Source organism: Ctenopharyngodon idella, chromosome 15, assembly GCF_019924925.1.
Source record: "Ctenopharyngodon idella isolate HZGC_01 chromosome 15, HZGC01, whole genome shotgun sequence".
Taxonomy (NCBI): domain Eukaryota; kingdom Metazoa; phylum Chordata; class Actinopteri; order Cypriniformes; family Xenocyprididae; genus Ctenopharyngodon; species Ctenopharyngodon idella.
The window spans coordinates 29473641-29492777 of record NC_067234.1 but is presented as its reverse complement, the minus strand read 5'-3'; the positions used below and the strand labels follow the sequence as shown (position 1 = coordinate 29492777).

Here is a 19137-nt window from a genome sequence, read left to right as displayed (position 1 = left end):
TCTATCCAGTGGAACTGAATAAGGCATTCAATAATTTTAGTGGATGCATCCATCCTAGAATAGACAGACAGATAATTAAGTGATAACAAGCAGAATCACCGAAGGACAGAGGAACAACGAGAAAAGAAAGAAAGCAAAACAACTACAACTGACTTCCAGCCACAGCCGTATGAAATCAACTGATAGATAGATAGATAGATAGATAGATGGATAGATGGATAGATGGATAATAGATAGTCCTTGTATGTCAAGCTGTTTCCAGCAGATGGTGCTGTAAGCCTAAACACTCAGTACCATGATCTGCTTTTACAACTCATTTCTTCATATTTTCATATTCTATGTTTCTGTATTCACAATTTCGTATTTATAATGTTAATTGCAAGTTTTTATTACTTCAAATGTATTTTTAATGTAAAAATACATTAATTCTGCCCAGTGCAGTTCAACAATAAATGCCTTTGCACAGTAATAACGCGACTTTATTAAGTATTTGGCAATGTAGATTTATTAAATTAATTATACTCTTCTCTTTGCTTTTTGAATCTTTTCTCTTCAAGCTATAGCAAATCAAATTGGTCAAATACCATACTAAATGACTTTTATTTTGTAATTCCGCCTCTTTTGACGCTCACATCCCATCTGGAAGTGGAAGCTAATGTTAACGGAAGTAGATTGAGTGATACTCGGTCTCTGTTGATCGAGTGCACCTTACAAGCCACTTTTAGGGGCGCTGCACTTGCCAGAGGTAAAACAATGTGAAATTGTAAAGCTCTTATGCATGAATTTACATATGTTCTTGAGTATGTTTGTATGTAATTTTCAGCTGCCTTTTTGTTTCACTGAACAAATCAAAAAACGACTTGAGCACGACTACTGAATTGGGCACAGAGACACTTGGCGGCTTCTCTAATGATATTGATACATTGTTATAGTCCACACACTCCATTTAGATACACAGTTTACTGTAAACACACTGCCAATGAATACAGACGTTTAGCTCGCTTGTTCGTAGTGTTGTGTTCTCACTAATACGCTTATGCGGGGCTTTATATAGCCTAGTCTGTGTTCATAAGAGGGTTTATGATGATGCCAGCCTCTCCAAATATTGTGTGGTTTGAATAGGGTCGTGTGATCACGCATGCAATTACATTTGTTTAAAAAAAAAACCTGTACATTTTGCCCCCATTGCATCATCTTTTATCTTGGTCTCTTCCCGTTTAGGTATAGGAGTTTCTTCAGCTATCCACCTTTTGTTTTAGGACAGGCTTCCAGCCATGGTGAGGCTCAATATTATCATTCTATCATACAAGATGTTCTTGAAATGTTTCTTGATCACCAAATCAGCATATTAGAATGATTTCTGAAGGACCATGTGACACTGAAGACTGGAGTAATGGCTGCTGAAAAAATCAGCTTTGCCATCACAGGGATATATATGTGCCCACATACATACATACATACATACATACATGCATGCATACATACATGTGTGTGCAGTGTTTATATAATTATATTTTATGTTAAACATGTAGTCAATAATATGCTCATTCCTGGACAAATTATTCCCAGTAGCAGTTCAGACCAAGAGGTCAGATCTGGTCTAAATATGTTGAACATGTCGCCCCAGGGTGGTAACCAAAAAAAAAAAAAAACGTAGTCACATTGTTGTTTCCTTAGTCTCATGTATTTGCTGCAGTTGTGTGTCATCTCTCTCTCTTCTCTCATGGTCAGTCTGCTATGGTGGATCTAAAGACAAAGGAGGAGAAAGATGCTGAGCTAGACAAAAGGATTGAAGCTCTAAGGAAGAAAAATGAGGCTTTGGTCAAGAGATATCAGGTGAATTCAGATGCTGAAATTTGATAGCCTTCTGCCAATTTGTTTATTTTGTGTACTAATAATGATTTATTTTGACTTGAAGAATTGGCTTTGGTTGTTATTCTTTGTACGTGCATTCAGTCCTTAAGATGCTCAGATTCAAGGCTTTTAACTTGATCAGATTTTATTAATTCATTTAGTTTACTTTTCTTTCTCTTGTGTCACTAGGAAATACAGGAAGATAAGAAGAAAGCTGAACAGGAGGGCATCGCTGTGACAGCAACTCGCAAACCCCGCCCTCATGAGCCTGAGTCAGAACGGAGAAAGACAGAGAAGGAGAACTTCACAGTGACAGTCGACTTGTCTAAACAAGTTGGGGTAAAGACAGACAGCAGAATGATTTTATAAAATCACCATTTAAAAATTATCCCATGATTTACTCACCCTCAAGCCATCCTAGGTTTATATGACTATCTTCTTATATATTATATTAAAATATGTTATATTAAAATATGTCCTGGCTCTTCCAAGCATGATAATGGCAGTGAAGGGGGCGTGAGATTTTGAAGCCCAAAAAAAGTGCATCCATCCATCATAAAAGTAATCCATACTGCTCCAGGGGGTTAATAAAGGCCTTTTGAAGCGAAGCGATGGGTTTTTGTAAGAACATTTTGTCTGATGCGACGTAGGATATAGGAGTATCGTAAGCTAAGATGCCTCTCGTGGTTTAAACAAATAGGGCTGTGCAACACACTCAAGCTCATCTTCTCTTAAAGCGAAATTCTCTGACATTTCTCTTAAAAAATTCTAGTTTTAGACTTCTAATTCATGACCAGTGTTTTGTTTTGCTCTATCCCCTGTGCTTCCGCATTTGTCATTACGTCATGTGTCAGGTTAGAGTTCACTCTTTCGCCCTAAATCGATGCGTACGGCTGTCTGTCGGAAGCTAGTTATTATAGTTAATAAAGTTTTAAATATGGATATTTTTCTTACAAAAACCCTGGAGCCATATGAATTACTTTTATGATGGATGGGTGCACTTTTTGGCCTTCAAAATGTCACGCCTCCTTCAATACGATGATAAAGCTTAGAAGAGCAAGGATATTTTTTAATATAACTCCAAATGTGTTCGTCTGAAAGAAGATAGTCATATACACCTAGGTTGGCTTGAGGGTGATTAAATCATGGGATAATTTTTATTTTTGTGTGAACTATCCCTTTAAATGGTGACATATTGCACACCCCTGAGAACTCTGATGTATATCTTCACAGCCCTGAAGTCCATAGTTTGTCAGACAGATGGCTCTTTAAAACTAGAATATTAAATGGGAACTGAATACACAAGCATGTATTGGATAAGTACCTATGTTTCTTAATTCTAATTTGATTTTTGAAGACCGGTAATGATTTGCATCAGCTTCAATAAAGAACAAGAGCCTGCAGAAGTTAATTGCCACTCCCATTCCTTACAGCTCTGAGGATTTTAATTTCCCACCTGGGGAAGGCTGAGACAAGCTGTAGAGCATTTTAATCAATACCTGTAGAGTTTCAGTGGATCACAGATGGTCCATGTAGCTGTGATTGAGCCTCCTATTGTGGTCTGTGAAGGTCATGCCTTTCAATAACTGGGATAAAAGAATTTTCTTAAAATAAACTTGTTAAACTAGACAGATGGACATGGAAATCGCTGCCCTGTAAAGAATCTGATTCACGGATATTGTGCATGGTAACATGTTATTTGCTGTTTTGATATTAAAAATAGTTTGTTAATTTTATTTTAGATTTATTTCAATTTTAAGTTTAAGTTGAGTTATAAAAATAAATAAAAGTAAAATAAAAAAAATAAATTGAAGCTAAACAATTTCAAAAAACAAAAGCACATTTTTTTTTTTTATATACTTTATTGTCTTTCAATTCAAGCATATTTCATACAATTATACCAGTAAACATCTCCTTTAAAGACATATTTTTTACCAATAATTATTCCTCTTTTTCATTCTACTTTCTCTTCCTTTCACTTTTTCTTTTTCTTTTGTGATAATTCCCATCACCAACACAAAAAAAATAAATAAATGATAATTAGAGACATAGCCAATACATACATAATTAAGCACTTTTACATATAGAAAAAAAAAAAAGAAATATATACACACAAATAAAAAAATTAAACATTCAGATATTCATTTCAAAATCTTATGACATCTAATTCCTAATAAGTAATTCCAATAGTATTATTTAAACATCAATTAATAGTAATATTAAATAAGTAAATAAAATAAAAAATAAATAATAATAATATTAATAATAATAAGTAAATTAAAAGGGAGGCAGAATTATAAAAGAAAGGTAAATAAAATATGCATTCCTTTATTTTTTATGATATATACTTTAATTTTAAAGGTGCCCAAATCTTTTCAAAATGTATACTTTTGCTCTTAATTTCATGTTATCCTCTCCATAGAGTGTACTTTAGAAAGTAAATCCAACCAATCACTTAAAACTGGAAATTCTTGCCTTCTCCAAAACTTTATTACTTTAAAAGCTGTAATTCTCAGTATTCTAAATAAATATAACTCATCTTTACTAAGTAGCCTAGGTCCTATATCCAAAACTATATGTTGTATCTTTATTATATTATATTATTATAAAGCACATAAAATTACTTAAACTAAAATGAAAACTGAAAATATAAAAGGTCATTCAAAATATTAATAAATAAATACTATCATTTGTAAAAAAAAAAAAAAAAAAAAGCTATATAAATATTATTATATAAATAATACTAAAATACTATAAGTTTTTATATATATATATATATATATATATATATATATATATATAATATATATCAAACTGTAATAATATAGAAATAATACTAAAATAACACTACCTTATGAAATTAACTGAATGAACAGGTCATAAGCTTTTTACTCATGGACTAAAAACCACAAAAACTTTATACTGCCTTTGTAGGAGAAGCGTGTGGTAAATGACAGGAAACCAGTTGGTAATCGTGGTGACCAGGGTCCAGAAGAAGAAGAGGAGGAGTCTGGTCGGCCTCACTGCGAGAGTCCCCCCAACAGAACCGGATCAGGCCGGCTGAGCAGAGGTGGCCACCGTGGGGGAAGAAGAGAGCCTCGTCCAAACAGAGGTGAACCACGGCCAGACAGACAGCCTCAGGATGGTGAAGGTGGAGAGGGTCCTGCTCGTACTGAACGCTCCTCTAGAGGAGGGCGGAGAGGAGGAGGAGGAGGAGGAGGAGGAGGAGGAGGAGGAGGAGGAGGAGGAGGAAGAGGAGGAGGAGGAGGAATGCAAGGAGGGCCAGGCTCAGACAGGAAATCAAAGGTCACCATTGACTTGTTCTTAATTATTTTGTAGTTGAGATATTGTAGAACATTGTTGCGGTACATTCATTTACTTACAAAGTCATTTGGAGGTGTGTAACATGTACAGAAAGGAGAAAGTAAGTCCCTTACTGCTGTTGCTTGCAAAATGCATTATTTATACACAGCGGTGCTTCTTCAAGCATATATTATATCGCTGTTAGACGAAACATTGCTGTTTAAATAAATATAAGGAATTTTCAAACACTGGCAGGACGTATTCTATTAAATGTTCTTTTTGAATATTTTAGATCTTGGAAAACGGTAACAAAGATTTAGTATCTAGACACCAGAATCATAACCTACAAGCATTCGTAATGAGTTGATATCCATTTTTTCATCTTCAGGAGTGGGAGGAGAAAAGAAGACAGAACATAGAGAAGATGAATGAGGAGATGGAAAAGATTGCTGAATATGAGAGAGGTCAAAGGGTATGTTTCGATCAACCCAACTTTCTCCTATTAATGTATCAGCCATTATCTATGTGATATTTTCACACACATTTATCCTTTGCAGGCTGATGGAGAGAAGAACCCCATCAGGAACTTCCTTGATGATCCACGGCGCAGTGGGCCAATCCCAGACATTGACCGCAAGGAGGGAAGCCGACGACACGTGCGCAACTGGGGTGGAGTTGACTTTGACAATGTGAAGACTGGTGCAGAGGTCGAGAAAGAATGGACGGTACTGAACGTTTTAATTTGTTTGGTTTAGCTTAAACCACAAGACACATACACTACTGTTCAAAGGTTTGGGGTCAGTAAGACTCCATTAATACTTTTATTTAGCAAGGATGCATTAAACTGATGAAAAGTGACAGTGAAGACTGTTTATACAACATTTTAACAAAAACTCTTTTGAACCATCTGTTCCTCAAAACTTCCCTAAAAAAAAAAAAAAACAATTTCCTCAAAAAAAAAATTAGGCAGCTCAACTGTTTTCAACAGTGATAATAATAAGAAATGTTTTTTAAGCACCAAATCAGCATAATAGAATGTTTTCTGAAGGATCATGTGACACTGAAGACTGGAGTAATGGCTGCTGAAAATTCAGCTTTGCGATCACAGGATCAAATTACATTATAAATGCACATATGACATACACAATTGCATAGCAACACACTCTGACCTGCTTAGCAACTGCATAGAAACACCCCGGCAACCACCCACAATACCCTGACATTGTGAAGGCACTATTTGCACGAGTTGGCACCAATCATTTTCTTCAGAAAATGTAAAAATCTTGCTTTTATTTTCTTATCTCACTGCCTTTTTTCATTTTCAAACTTTCGTTCTCTGTTTCCATCTCATAACAGAATCGTAGGCCAAGTGGTAGAGGCTCAGTGGATATGACTTTATCCATGACGGGTCGAGAAAGAGCCGAATATCTCCGCTGGAAAAAGGAGCGAGAGCAGATTGACGAAGAACGGCTGGCTCGTCACCGTAACGCCACCGGCCAGTGGAGACGAGAGTGGGATGCACAGAAAACAGATACAATGTGAGTTTCAAAGACAAATGGTGACTATGAATATGCTATAGAGCCATTAAACATTTAAAGGGCCAGTTTACTCAAATTTATTCCTGTCATGTTTTACTCACTCTCATTTTGTGTCCTACTTTCTTCTGTAGAACACAAAAGTAGAAATGAATGCTGCACATTCACGATATGGTGAAAAGAGACCAGTACATTCTTTAACATTTCATTAGAAGATTGTCATGACAGAATTATTATTTTGGGGTGAATTATCCCTTTAATTTCAGCTTTGACAATTTTTATTTCTGTCAGTGTTAAAAAGAGATAAAGAGAAAGACTCTGGATAGGATTAATGCATGCTGACAGGGTGAGAATAAGACAGCCAGTGACCCTGAGGCGTTTTCACAGGTTCAAGGAGGACTCAGCTGTGGCCGGAGAGGGCACACAACAAGAAAGCAACAGGAGAGGTAAATTGCATTTAAATCACAAACACACCCACCACAGTGACCACCTGACACCTGTTCTGCACAAACCATGAATGTCACCACACATTTTTATAGTGTCTTATATTTTATACAGCCAATCAATAGACTGTTACATGTAGTTACATGTACACATTTATACACATTTATTACATTTCTGCTTTCTGAAACTTGTCTTTTTGGCTGTTTGGTGATGTTCTGTGCTGTGGTCTCTCAGCAGCTAGGGGGCGCAATGCCCATGTACAGCAACGCAGTGGACCTTCAGGTCAGCTTAAGGCATGGGACTGTGTGTGTGTGTGTGTGTGGCGAATGTCTATTTACCCGCTTCACATTGACCCTAGTCTGAGTGCAAGCAAACAGCTGTTCCTGCACTGATAGTTTATAATTGCATCCCATTCTGTCATAATAAGTTACAGTGTATGGGTGTGTATCTGATTGGATTATCTATTGTCTTAAGATGCAGCTCTCTGGATAGCTCATAATTGCTTTCTGCCAATTGTCTAGCCATTATTACAAACTTGCTTCCAGGTTATTTTGCTGAGCAGAAAACATGCAACTGGCCACTTCACTTGATTGACCTTTTTTCCCTCCTTAATTCACAGTAAAAGCTGAGATTATTCTGTCATATAATATCATTAATGCAAGTAGCAAAACTGTAAATGAAGTGTTACTGTAAATTAACACTGTAAATTTAGAGTTTAGAATTCTAGTTTTGAATAATGGTAACAACTTAAAGGGTTAGTTCACCCCAAAATGCAAATTCTATCATTAATTACTCACCCTTGCGTCTTTCTACATCCGTAAGACCTTCGTTCATCTTCGGAACACAAATGAAGATATTCTTAATGAAATTCGGAAGGTTTCTGTGCCTCCATAGAGATCCAAAGCAACTACCACTTTCGAGGTCCAGAAAGGTAGGTCAATATTTTTCTAAATAAAGTGGTAAATTATGTTGGGGGGTTTTTTGCGCAAAAAAACAAAGCACTCGCGTCACTGCATAAAAATTGGGGTTAAACCACTGGAGTCACATGGATTACTTTAATGATGTCTTTACTACCTTTCTGGACCTTGAAAGTGATAGTTGCGCTGGATCTCTATGGAGGGACAGAAAGCTCTCAGATTTAATAAATATCTTCATTTGTGTTCCAAAGTTGAACGAAGGTCTTACAGATGTGGAACAAAATGAGGGTGAGTAATTAATGACAGAATTTTTGGGAGAACTAACCTTTTAAATTTTGGTTTTGACAGTAGTAAATAAGTTTGTAAACAGTTCCTCATCTTAATTTCCTTAAAAGCATTAACATGACTCAAATTCATTTAAAAAAATTTAATACCATAAAAAAATATATATAGATATATTGTGATTTGTGGAGGTCTTTAATTTGTGGACGGAAAGACAGGAGATGCTTCAGGACTCAACAGTAAGGATTTTATTCTACCTGCCTGATCAGGCCTGTAGTCCTGTGTTTTTTTTTTGTTTGTTTTTTTGTTTTTTATGGCCCCAACATCTAAAAACATGCATTTATATTTAGATTTATGATTTGACGTTTTATATTTAGATAATTCTTTATTCTTTATTAATGTTTGTTTAATATTTATTTTTACACTATTTAAATATTATTACACACTTAGTTTTATTTATTACTGAACTGGTCTTAAATTTTTGCAGTAACAACTCTTAAATTTGCTTTACTTAAAAATACACACAATATGGAGATACCCTGTAGACCTTGCATCCTCTGGAGATGTTTTAAATGAGGCCATCTGTACAACACCTAAAATAAAATGTTGTATTAATTATTTTTTTACTTTGGATCTGGAACCATTTGCAACTGCTAATTTGGGTACTTCAGTGTCATCCAGCAAAACTAATTGTCCAAAACAAAAACAACTTTATATCAACGTTTTAATTTTTAGATCTGCTCTGAGAAGAGTGTTGTGTTATGTTCACTGCATTAACCCTGCTGAGGCACAGTTTTCTAACTAACATCAATTTTGCCCTAACATTGTCATTCTCACTCTGTCTCCTAAATATTGACATTTAAAAAATGTCACTCACAACATACCAAAGTACCTCTTTTGCACCCAAGAAAGTCTTGCTGCTTCTGACACATGCTCATTTGCTGATATCTTGGTTTTGAGTGTTTCACAAACCCAGTATCTACCTCACAACGTTCAGGTCAAGTCTCATCACAGTGCTGTCAAATCAAGGGCACATTTGCATGTTTTTCTCATCCGTTCCCCTCCTCTCATCCTGAAGAGTGATGCACAGAGGGGCAATCCATCAGAATGACAGGTGGCCATCTGTTACTGTGAGCCCAGGGTCATCTCTCCACCACAGATTTCATATGTAGAATTGTTTTCCAAGGTCTTGCTTAGCCTCATGACATCCATCAAGGATAAATATTGCTCTAATCTCTGTTATGCAGAAGACAGCAAGAGGCCGCCCAAGGCACCAACCTTCGGGGACTTCATGGGACAGGGCAAACCCAGACAGGGAGGCCGTGGACGAGGGATGGGCCGCGGTCAAGGCAAAAGCTACAGGTATGCAATAGTTCACCTCATTACGGAGAATAATCCATTTTTTGGATGGCACCATCATTTCTCTAAGAGCGAGGGTGTCCAGTCCTGCTCCTAGAGGTCCACTATCCTGCAGTTTAGCTACAGCACTATCCAGAGTTTAGCTACAGTCCTAATTAAACACACCTAAACCAGCTAATCAAGGTATTCGACATTACTAGAAAGTGTGCTGGGGCAAGTTAGAGCTAAACTCTGCAGAACATTGGCCATCCAGGAGCAGGATCGGACACCCCGTCCAATCCTAGATCACGCCCTAAACTGTAGTCCACACTTAAGTAGAAGTCCGTTGTAGAAAAGGAATATGCTCATGAGCGCCATTTTGAAACTTAAAATAACAAATCAGACACACTATTGCCACTATTGCTTGTGATTTTTACAAATCCGTTTCAAGCTACATTCATATGTGTCCGAGAACGATCAAGTGTTAGGTGAGTGGGTGGCAAGCAGGCTGTGCATCGATGTGGTGTGGGACTCATTCAGGACAAGTATTGTGTCCACTACAAATGTAATGTGGTCAAATGTGTTTTTGAATACCTCCAAATGTGGTTTCTGTGATCTCTTCACAAAATGTTTTAGACCCTGTATTTAGCTTGACCACTTGTGTTTGAGTCACAAAAACGCATCTTAAAGGGTTAGTTCACCCAAAAATGAAAATTCTGTCATGTATTACTCACCCTCATGCCGTTCCACACCCGTAAGACCTTTGTTAATCTTCGGAACACAAATTAAGATATTTTTGTTGAAATCCGATGGCTCAGTGAGGCCTCCATAGCTAGCAATGACATTTCCTCTCTCAAGATCCATTAATGTACTAAAAATGTATTTAAATCAGTTCATGTGAGTACAGTGGTTCAATATTAATATTATAAAGCGACGAGAATATTTTTGGTGCACCAAAAAAACAAAATAACGACTTATTTAGTGATGGCCGATTTCAAAACACTGCTTCAGGAAGCTTCGGAGCATAATGAATCAGCGTATCGAATCATGATTCGGATCGCGTGTCAAACCGCCAAACTGCTGAAATCACGTGACTTTGGCGCTCCAAACAGCTGATTCGACACACTGATTCATTACGCTCCGAAGCTTCCTGAAGCAGTGTTTTGAAATCGGCCATCACTATATAAGTCGTTATTTTGGGGGTTTTTTGGCACACCAAAAATATTCTTGTCGCTTTATAATATTAATATTGAACCACTGTACTCACATGAACTGATTTAAATATGTTTTTAGTACATTAATGGATCTTGAGAGAGGAAATGTCATTGTTCCCTATGCAGGCCTCACGGAACCATCGGATTTCAACAAAAATATCTTAATTTGTGTTCCGAAGATTAACGAAGGTCTTACGGGTGTGAAACGGCATTAGGGTAAGTAATAAATGACAGAATTTTCATTTTTTGGTGAACAAACCCTTTAATATCAGGTGGTAACAGGACCTGTTATTTGCTACATGCACTTGCCATTTGGGGGTAGGTTGGCATTATGGGTAGAGAAATTATCGTTCTAGAGAGCATTTCCTGAATCAACATTCATTGAGCAACATAATTCTTTCCTAAAGCATGCATGATAATCGGTGGGAAGGAGAAAATGAAGAGGAGAAAGGAAGAAAGGAGGAGCAAGAGAAGGAGAAGGATGAAAAGGACAAAGGGAAAGAAAACGAGATTGAGGACGGCACCCTCAAGGCTCCATTGTCAGCAAAGGTAAGAGGCCTGACAACACTTGAGAGGTACTGAGTATTATAGTACCAAGAGTTCTTTTTGAACGAAGGTCGATTTTAATTAGTCTGTGTTTCATTTGTTCCTGACCTTCTCCTGCTGTGCAGAAGAATGATGAAGGAGGCCTTGCTGAAGAGGATGAAGATGAGTGGGAGGATGCTAGCGATGGTGAAGAGGAAGATGCAGAAGAGGATGAAAAAGCAGATCACGAGGAATACTCAAAAGATGCTAAACCAACAGAAAAGACCTCTTCCTCTCCTGCACCCTCTACTCCCAGCCCAAAAGAGCAACGTACCCCAAGACCCAAAGTCCACATCCCTTCCCCGCAAGAGACGCTCAGTACACCAGAAGGGCCCAAACCCCTTAGCCCTTTCTCTCCACTCGACGGCCACCAGCCGGTGACAGATTGGGGTGAAGAAATGGAGATGCTTTCTCCTAAGAGCAGTCTGGGAGAGAGCCCTCTGAGGCCCAGTAGCACTGAAAGCAGTCCAGCCCAACCCAAGAGCAACCAGGCCGAACATAACACATCCACCGCCCCCAGCCAGCCAGAAGAACCAGAAAGAAACGAAATCACATCTACAGGTAGAATAATCGTGGTCTTTATTTAGTACATCACAGTTTGTCTTTTTAGTGGTGCTTGCTAAGACACTTAGTAAGGCCTGGAGTATGCTTTGTTTTTGCACCTGCCATTACATCTCACACGGTCAAGCATCCTAGTCTTTCAACTTAGACTCCATTGGCCATGAACTCATACAGATGGGTACTCTTTAAAAGTCAAGTTGTACATTACGAGTACCTTTTGAACTCCTCGCTTATCCGTCATTATCCGCTTATCCGAAGCTTACAACTTTATATTATGCTCTTTTTACTTCCATTTTCTGATCTACTTGGACTAGTTCTTCCAAGCAATAGCCCAACTGTTAGCGTTGCCCCCCCGTTCACTGCTTCTCAAACCTGTCCCGTGGCCCTCATCATACATCGGACAATTCAAGTTTTGCAGTCTTTAATAAATAGCTGGTGAGTTGAATCTGGCGTGTTAGATGGAGACACAAAATGTGCAGTGCTGACCTGGGGGTCCTCCAGGACAATTATGAGAAGCACGGTATTGCAGTCAATTGCATGCATGTGTTTGTGGTTTGGGCTGTATGTGCAGTTTTCGCAAATGCTGCTCATGATGAAATTTACATAATGCATGCAAAGATGTAGTGGTAAACAGAAAATGAAGCATACTTTAGGGTTTAAGCAACCACCTAGAAAATTCTAGCCAACTGCATAGTAACACACTAAAATGACTAAAAAGAACAACCACATAGCAAATCTCTAACTAAAACTATTAAATCGTATTTGTTAATTGAAATAAAGCTGAAGCCCAATGATTGTCTTTTTTAAATAATGTTTTTGGTATTGTCGGAGTTTCTGTGGTGTCTTAGAAGTGAAACTTAAGTATCTTTTCACTTTCAGTGGTGGAGTCCGCTTCCTGTGAAACACAAGAGTCGGTACCAGCTGAATCTGCCGACACTACCACTTCGATCAGCCACGACACAGAAGATTCCGTTGTGCCGCCCACTCTAGACAGCACCAACCAGAGCAGTAAGTCAAAACATTGCATTAACACACAAAGTTCAAAATATGATTTCCTCCTGATGAAGAATTAATTGTAATATCTTATTTATCCTCTGATGCAGAGGACAGCGACGTCCCTATTATAGAGCCGGATCAGAGTGAGTCTGAAACAAAGGCTGTGGAGGAAACGGTAGTGGATTCTTCAGAGCAACCGTCCTCAGGTGCTGTTCTTATTACCAGCTTTGAGACTGTGGCTTTTCGAAAGAAGTCCCTTACTTCAGCTGACTTCTAACAACTAATCAACGTCCTCCTTTTTCAGTCTTCAATCTTTCTGGTCTCTCTCTGTCTCTCCCTCCCTGTTCACTACACTCACGTCTCCTTTATGTCCCCATGTCCATCTGTCTCATGGCATGAGATGGTGTCTGCTATCGGGCTTGTCTCTATTGACTTTGACAAATGGGAATGCAGCTTCTCAGGCTGTGACAGTCCTCCCCTCCTCTGGGACCGACTGCTTCTGTCTGCAGCTTCACACTGGCTCTCATTTTCCACTGTGAACCTTGCACACCTCCTCCAGCACAACTAATATCCCGCAATTACTGTGCTCCCGGATCCCCTTCATTGTCATTCATGCACCTCTTTGATTTCGCACCTCTTCCTGGATGACATGTTTGGATATGGGTTCTGGCTTTTTCCCCTTTCATGCATGTCACAAACTGCTTGAGCAAATTGATTTTATACCATTTTTACAAAAGCATGTATATGTGTGAGTGTGTGGACTGTAAACGGGAATGATCTATAACATCATCCCAACAGGATCCCATTTGATTGCTGTTTAGGATCATTATCATTGAGGGGAAAGCTGTTTGGCTTTTCTCCCAGAGCAGCTTGCAGAGATGAATTATACAGGGTAAACCAAATATGGTTCCAGAGACTATATATGACGTCTTATTAGATTTCTTGTCATTTTAATGTTTATCATGTATGAATGTTTATCATGCCACACAGAATGAATGTACTAATTCACCAGAGCAAATCAAGGTATTTTTACAAATAAAAATCCATTCCTTATTCATATAGACTGTAAAATAAGTCCTCTAAGATGATCAGGGTTCCTGCAGTCTTAGGTAACAAGGAAATATCAAGAAATTTTAAAATGATGCTTTCCAGGCATAGAAAATTAATAAAATCTTAAAAATCATGGAAATTTGTGAGTAATCTTCTAGTTATACTCTGTTCTAAATTATTTAATCAGCTAGACTTTAGTCTTATTTACTCGTTTTGAAAAACAGTTTTGACTCATTTTGCCCAGAACACATTCAGATCTCATTTTTTGTGTTAATTTCTATCTGGGTTATTTCACCCAAAAAATTAAAATTCTGTCATTAATTACTCACACTCATGTCTTTCCAAACCCTTTTGTGTTTTTCAAATATATATTGAAATTCAAATATACATTTAATTTATATTTGTGTTTTCACAAATCCAGAAAGGTAGTAAAGACATCATTAAAGTACTCCATGTGACTCCAGTGGTTATGAAGCAACTCCAGTGCTTTGTTTTTTTTGTTTTGTTTTGTTTTTTTTGTGCAAACAATTTACCACTTTATTTAAAGGGGCTCTATGTAGTAATGACACCCAGTGGTCGAAATAGGTACTGCAGTCCAAATTCAAAATATTGTTTGCCCCGCCCCCTCCTTCAAAGACGCAGGTGGCCAGCTTGAGGACACGCATCAAGAGGGAGCGCAATTGACAATGAAAGCTGAGGAGACTTACACACTGTAAGCTGATGAGTTGATTTATCTGTGTTTTAATATGCTGTCGTTCATAGAGATTTTTAGATGGATGCAGAGGCTTTTTAGGTTAGGTAGAATCTGCGACCCAGTTTGTTTGCTGGTTTCTATGGCTGCAATACGCGGTGTTTTCCGCCAACTGGCAACCTGTGATGTCTAAATGCTATTGGATAAACTGGCAGCACACGGTTTCGCACAGACCAAAACAAAGACAGACATTCCAACACGGAACGCACATTTCAAAGTAGAATATCTGGCTGTAGTATTGTTTTTCTGAGAAACAAGTAGGTGAACTTAGCATGTTTCCTAAATATCTGCAAACATATTGGGGTATTTTTATGCTTTAATAAAGTAAAAATCTTACATATAGCCCCTTTAAGAAAATATTTACCTGAATCTAGTAGGTGGAGCACCACGACTCACACGTGTGGTGTTGACTTAAGACTGGAAGTTGTTCTGTGAACATGATTTGGATAATATTATTTTGTAAATAAAAGTGGTAATTTTTTCACTTCATAAAATTGAGGTTAAACCACTGGAGTCACATGGAGTACTTTAATGATGTCTTTACTACCTTTCTGGATTTGTGAAAACACAAATATAAATTAAATGTATATTTGAATTTCAATATATATTTGAAAAACACAAAAGGGTTTGGAAAGACATGAGTGTGAGTAATTAATGACAGAATTTTCTTTTTTGGGTGAAATAACCCAGATAGAAATTAACACAAAAAATGAGATCTGAATGTGTTCTGGACAAAATGAGTCAAAACTGTTTTTCAAAACGAGTAAAAAGACTATTTCAATATATATTTGAAAAACACAAATGTAAATTGCGCAAAACAGTTTTGATAAATAAATCTAGCCTGAAATTGTGAAATTCTAAAAGAAGAATGAAATTGGTGGCCTTTATCCTCATGAGTTTTTTTTTTTTTTTTTTTTTTTTAAGTCTGAAATTTGAATTCTCTTTTTATTCCCTTTATAAGGTGTGGTCACATTCACCATTATTCAGTGAATTTTCGCAGTCATTTTAGTGGGAATCCACACAATCTGAAATTTCGCATTTTCTCACACAGATTTTGCAATGGGTTTAAATTGGTCATGCAAATTTGCGGCATTGACCAACAGAAAGCTTCTTGATTTAAAAGTGGCTTTTGTGTGAGCAGTGCTTCATAATTATACCTCGCTAAACTATTGACAATAGGCAATGGAGCTTTTGTGCCTGCGAAATTTTGCTAATGTGGCCGCGCCTTAGCCTATACTCTGTGTCTGTAGGATGTTTTACTATACACAAGTGATGAATTTGTAGTTTATACATTTGGCATTATGCTGGAATGGCGAATAAATGTTGTGCTGCTTGTTACTTCTGATTGTCTCCCATTCCCTTTGAGCCAATTTGAAAAAAGCTGGTTGAGCCAACTCCTTAGTGTTTTGTAAATGTTGATGTCCTATCCTCTCCAATGCCACCGCCTCAACCCTGTCACTTGGGATCACTGTCCTTCTCCACCTGCTCCTGCTTATTGTCATTACATCATACCAGTTTATTATGCAACTAACTGCTCATTAGCAACTAATTGTGGATGTGATTTCTGGCCAATTCCCTCATTCAGATTTCCACTGTCCACATGCACCCTGGAAATCAACACAAACGCTAATGGCTCAATAACAAGATTCTTGTATTTCTTGTAATTCAATTACTATGCTACATTTAGAGGGTTTAACAGAAGGAAATGTCCAGGAAAACAGTTTTTTTTTTATTGCTAAAAAGCTTTTATGAGGAAACTGCAGTCGACTTTCAGATCAGAGCGGTAATGAAACCCTAAGAAAATCAAAAGTACTTTTTGTCTTTGAGTTTCACATTAGGAGGCACTATAATGAAACCATACACTTTTTTTTCCACATTTTTTTCCCTTTTTGTCAGCCAAACCAACTGAAATGGTGGTTTAGCATCATCTTATTCTTATTATATTACTTATGCTGTTTTCGTGTTACTCTTTTCATCCTGACTACTTTATATATGTCAACAGGCTGAGGACTAAATGCAGTAGGTGAACTCAGTGGTCCACAGACTGAGAGAGGAGGTAAGCAGAGGAAAGACGAGACATCAGGTGTAATGGACGACTGTTGACTGTAAATTTAAAAGGGTCGAGGAAACGTCTTTGGATCCCCACCAACGCTTCATCCAAACAACTCGCTGCATTGTTTAATTATTCCTCATTGGTTGGGACTCTATGCTGTTGTCGAGCTATGTTGCTGCTCTTTTCTCACATTTACCCTGGGACTAAAAAGTAAAGCATGTCATACTCAAACCTCAAGATTACATTTTTATGACGGAGCAGTGTAAGTGCCTGTTCCCCAACGTTGTTTGATCCACCCTAAGCCACTAAAAGACACCAACATTTGGCACAACAGCACTCAATTTGATATCTGAGTTCAAATTTACATTTGATAAGGAACATAAGGTGTATTTATTGCTTAGAGTGGCATGTTCGACTTTTTGCAATCCCTTTGTAAACTAGGGCATTACTACTTTTTTTCTTCTTCAGGGCTACTTTTGAAACTATTACATAAAGATGGAATTCTCAAATGACATTTTAATTTTAATATTATATTCATGAGGATGAGCTGTGGATTTTAAGTTTACTATAAACAATTGGTGCCCTAGACATTATGTGCACACTGACCAAAGATGAAATCGTGGTAAATTGTAAAGAGTTTGAATAAGGAAATCTAAACAATTGGGGCATCAAATAATGTGTACCTCATTGCTATCAAATCTAATATTAGTTTGACCATTTTTAATGGTTTATTAATCATGTTTGTTTAGTAATCGTATGCATTTATCGCAGGTGTATATGTGTGTTTCTGAATTTGAATGAAATGAGCAGGAGCTTTTAAACTGACAGACATTCCAATGCTTTGTGTGAGTGCTTGTTTCTCTCTTCACATGTGCGTTGTATATCCCTGTTTTTCAACTGAGCTCACGGAGCAGAAAGAATCATGACATTTGTGATTGTATCATACCTGCTGCATCTCCCTGCAGACGAAATGTCTTCCTGTTTGGAGTAATTATATATAATTTGGTTTGCCTCTTGTAGGAGGTTTGGTTTGGCTTTTCAGATGTGCACGTAGCATGATACTGAAGTGTTTGTAGGATTTTCCTCCTAAGTTTTCTTTTAAGACTACATGCAATCTGTTTTTTTTTTATTATTGTTTTAGTTTACTGGAGATTTTTTGGTTTCTTTTATCAACATATTATGATGTGTGAACCAAGCAAGCAGTGCAAATGTTTCTGTAATTTGTAAGCTGTCATATCAAATAAATGACATCTTTGCCTTATGTATTTCATATTTGGCTCAAGATGTTGTCTTCAGTAAGACCAGTGTTATTATGCACTTAAAGGATTAGTTCACTTTCATATGAAAATTAGCCCAAGCTTTACTCACCCTCAAGCAAGACTAGGTGTATATGACTTTCTTCTTTCTGATGAACACAATTGGAGATATATTAATAAATATCCTGACGCATCCGAGCTTTATAATGGCAGTGAGCGATACCAACGAGTATGAGCTGAAGAAAGTGCCTCCATCCACATCCATCCATCATAAACGTACTCCACACGGCTCCGGGGGGTTAATAAAGGCCTTCTGAAGCGAAGCGATGCATTTGTGTAAAAAATATGTACTTCCGCCAGACCGCCTTCCGTATTCTACTTGCGAAGAAAGTGTAAAACACTCGCAGTTCAAAATGCTTACGCTACGTCCTACGCCTTCCCTATTCAACTTAAGGAAAAAGCTTAACTGACGCGACGCCAGTTCCATTTTCTTCGTAAGTTGAATACGGAAGGCGGTCTGGCGGAAGCTAGATATTTTACTTCATAACTTGTTAAATATGGAAATATTTTTTACACAAACACATAGCTTGACTTCAGAAGGCCTGTAGTAACCCCCCGGAGCCATGTGGAGTATGTTTGGATGGATGTGGATGGAAGCACTTTCTTCAGCTTGATACTCGTTGGTATCGCTTACTGCCATTATGAAGCTTGGATGCGTCAGGATATTTATTAATATATCTCCGATTGTGTTCATCAGAAAGAAGAAAGTCATATACACCTAGTCTGGCTTGAGGGTGAGTAAATCATGGGATAATTTTCATTTGAAAGTGAACTAATCCTTCTAGCAAAAAAAAAAAAAAAAATTGTTTTATGTTATTGGATTATTGTAAGCAAATGTGATGGTTAGCACATAGAATTCTGGAAATGTGCCCCTTTCCCCATAACATACAAAAAGATTCATGCTTTTTTGCTTAAATAATACAAATTAATTTTTTTTT

General features: G+C 37.4%; 1 protein-coding gene across 3 annotated transcripts; it reads left to right on the top strand.

The window, feature by feature from the left end:
* The first annotated feature begins 634 nt into the window (after positions 1 to 634).
* ccdc9 (coiled-coil domain containing 9) lies at positions 635 to 18153 on the top strand. 3 transcript variants are annotated; one of them, XM_051863592.1, is made up of 16 exons: positions 635 to 745; positions 1222 to 1277; positions 1732 to 1836; positions 2044 to 2193; positions 4789 to 5160; positions 5546 to 5629; positions 5715 to 5882; positions 6514 to 6695; positions 7080 to 7138; positions 7374 to 7418; positions 9583 to 9697; positions 11295 to 11436; positions 11559 to 12033; positions 12913 to 13041; positions 13137 to 13235; positions 16833 to 18153. In XM_051863592.1, the coding sequence occupies exons 2-16, from the start codon at positions 1275 to 1277 to the stop codon at positions 16835 to 16837; spliced, it is 2133 nt and encodes a 710-aa protein (XP_051719552.1). In that variant the 5' UTR covers positions 635 to 745; positions 1222 to 1274; the 3' UTR covers positions 16838 to 18153. The 3 variants fall into 3 exon arrangements, with proteins under 3 accessions (XP_051719552.1, XP_051719551.1, XP_051719553.1); XM_051863591.1 differs by having other exon boundaries at positions 7371 to 7418; XM_051863593.1 differs by lacking the exon at positions 7374 to 7418.
* The last annotated feature ends 984 nt before the right edge of the window (positions 18154 to 19137 follow it).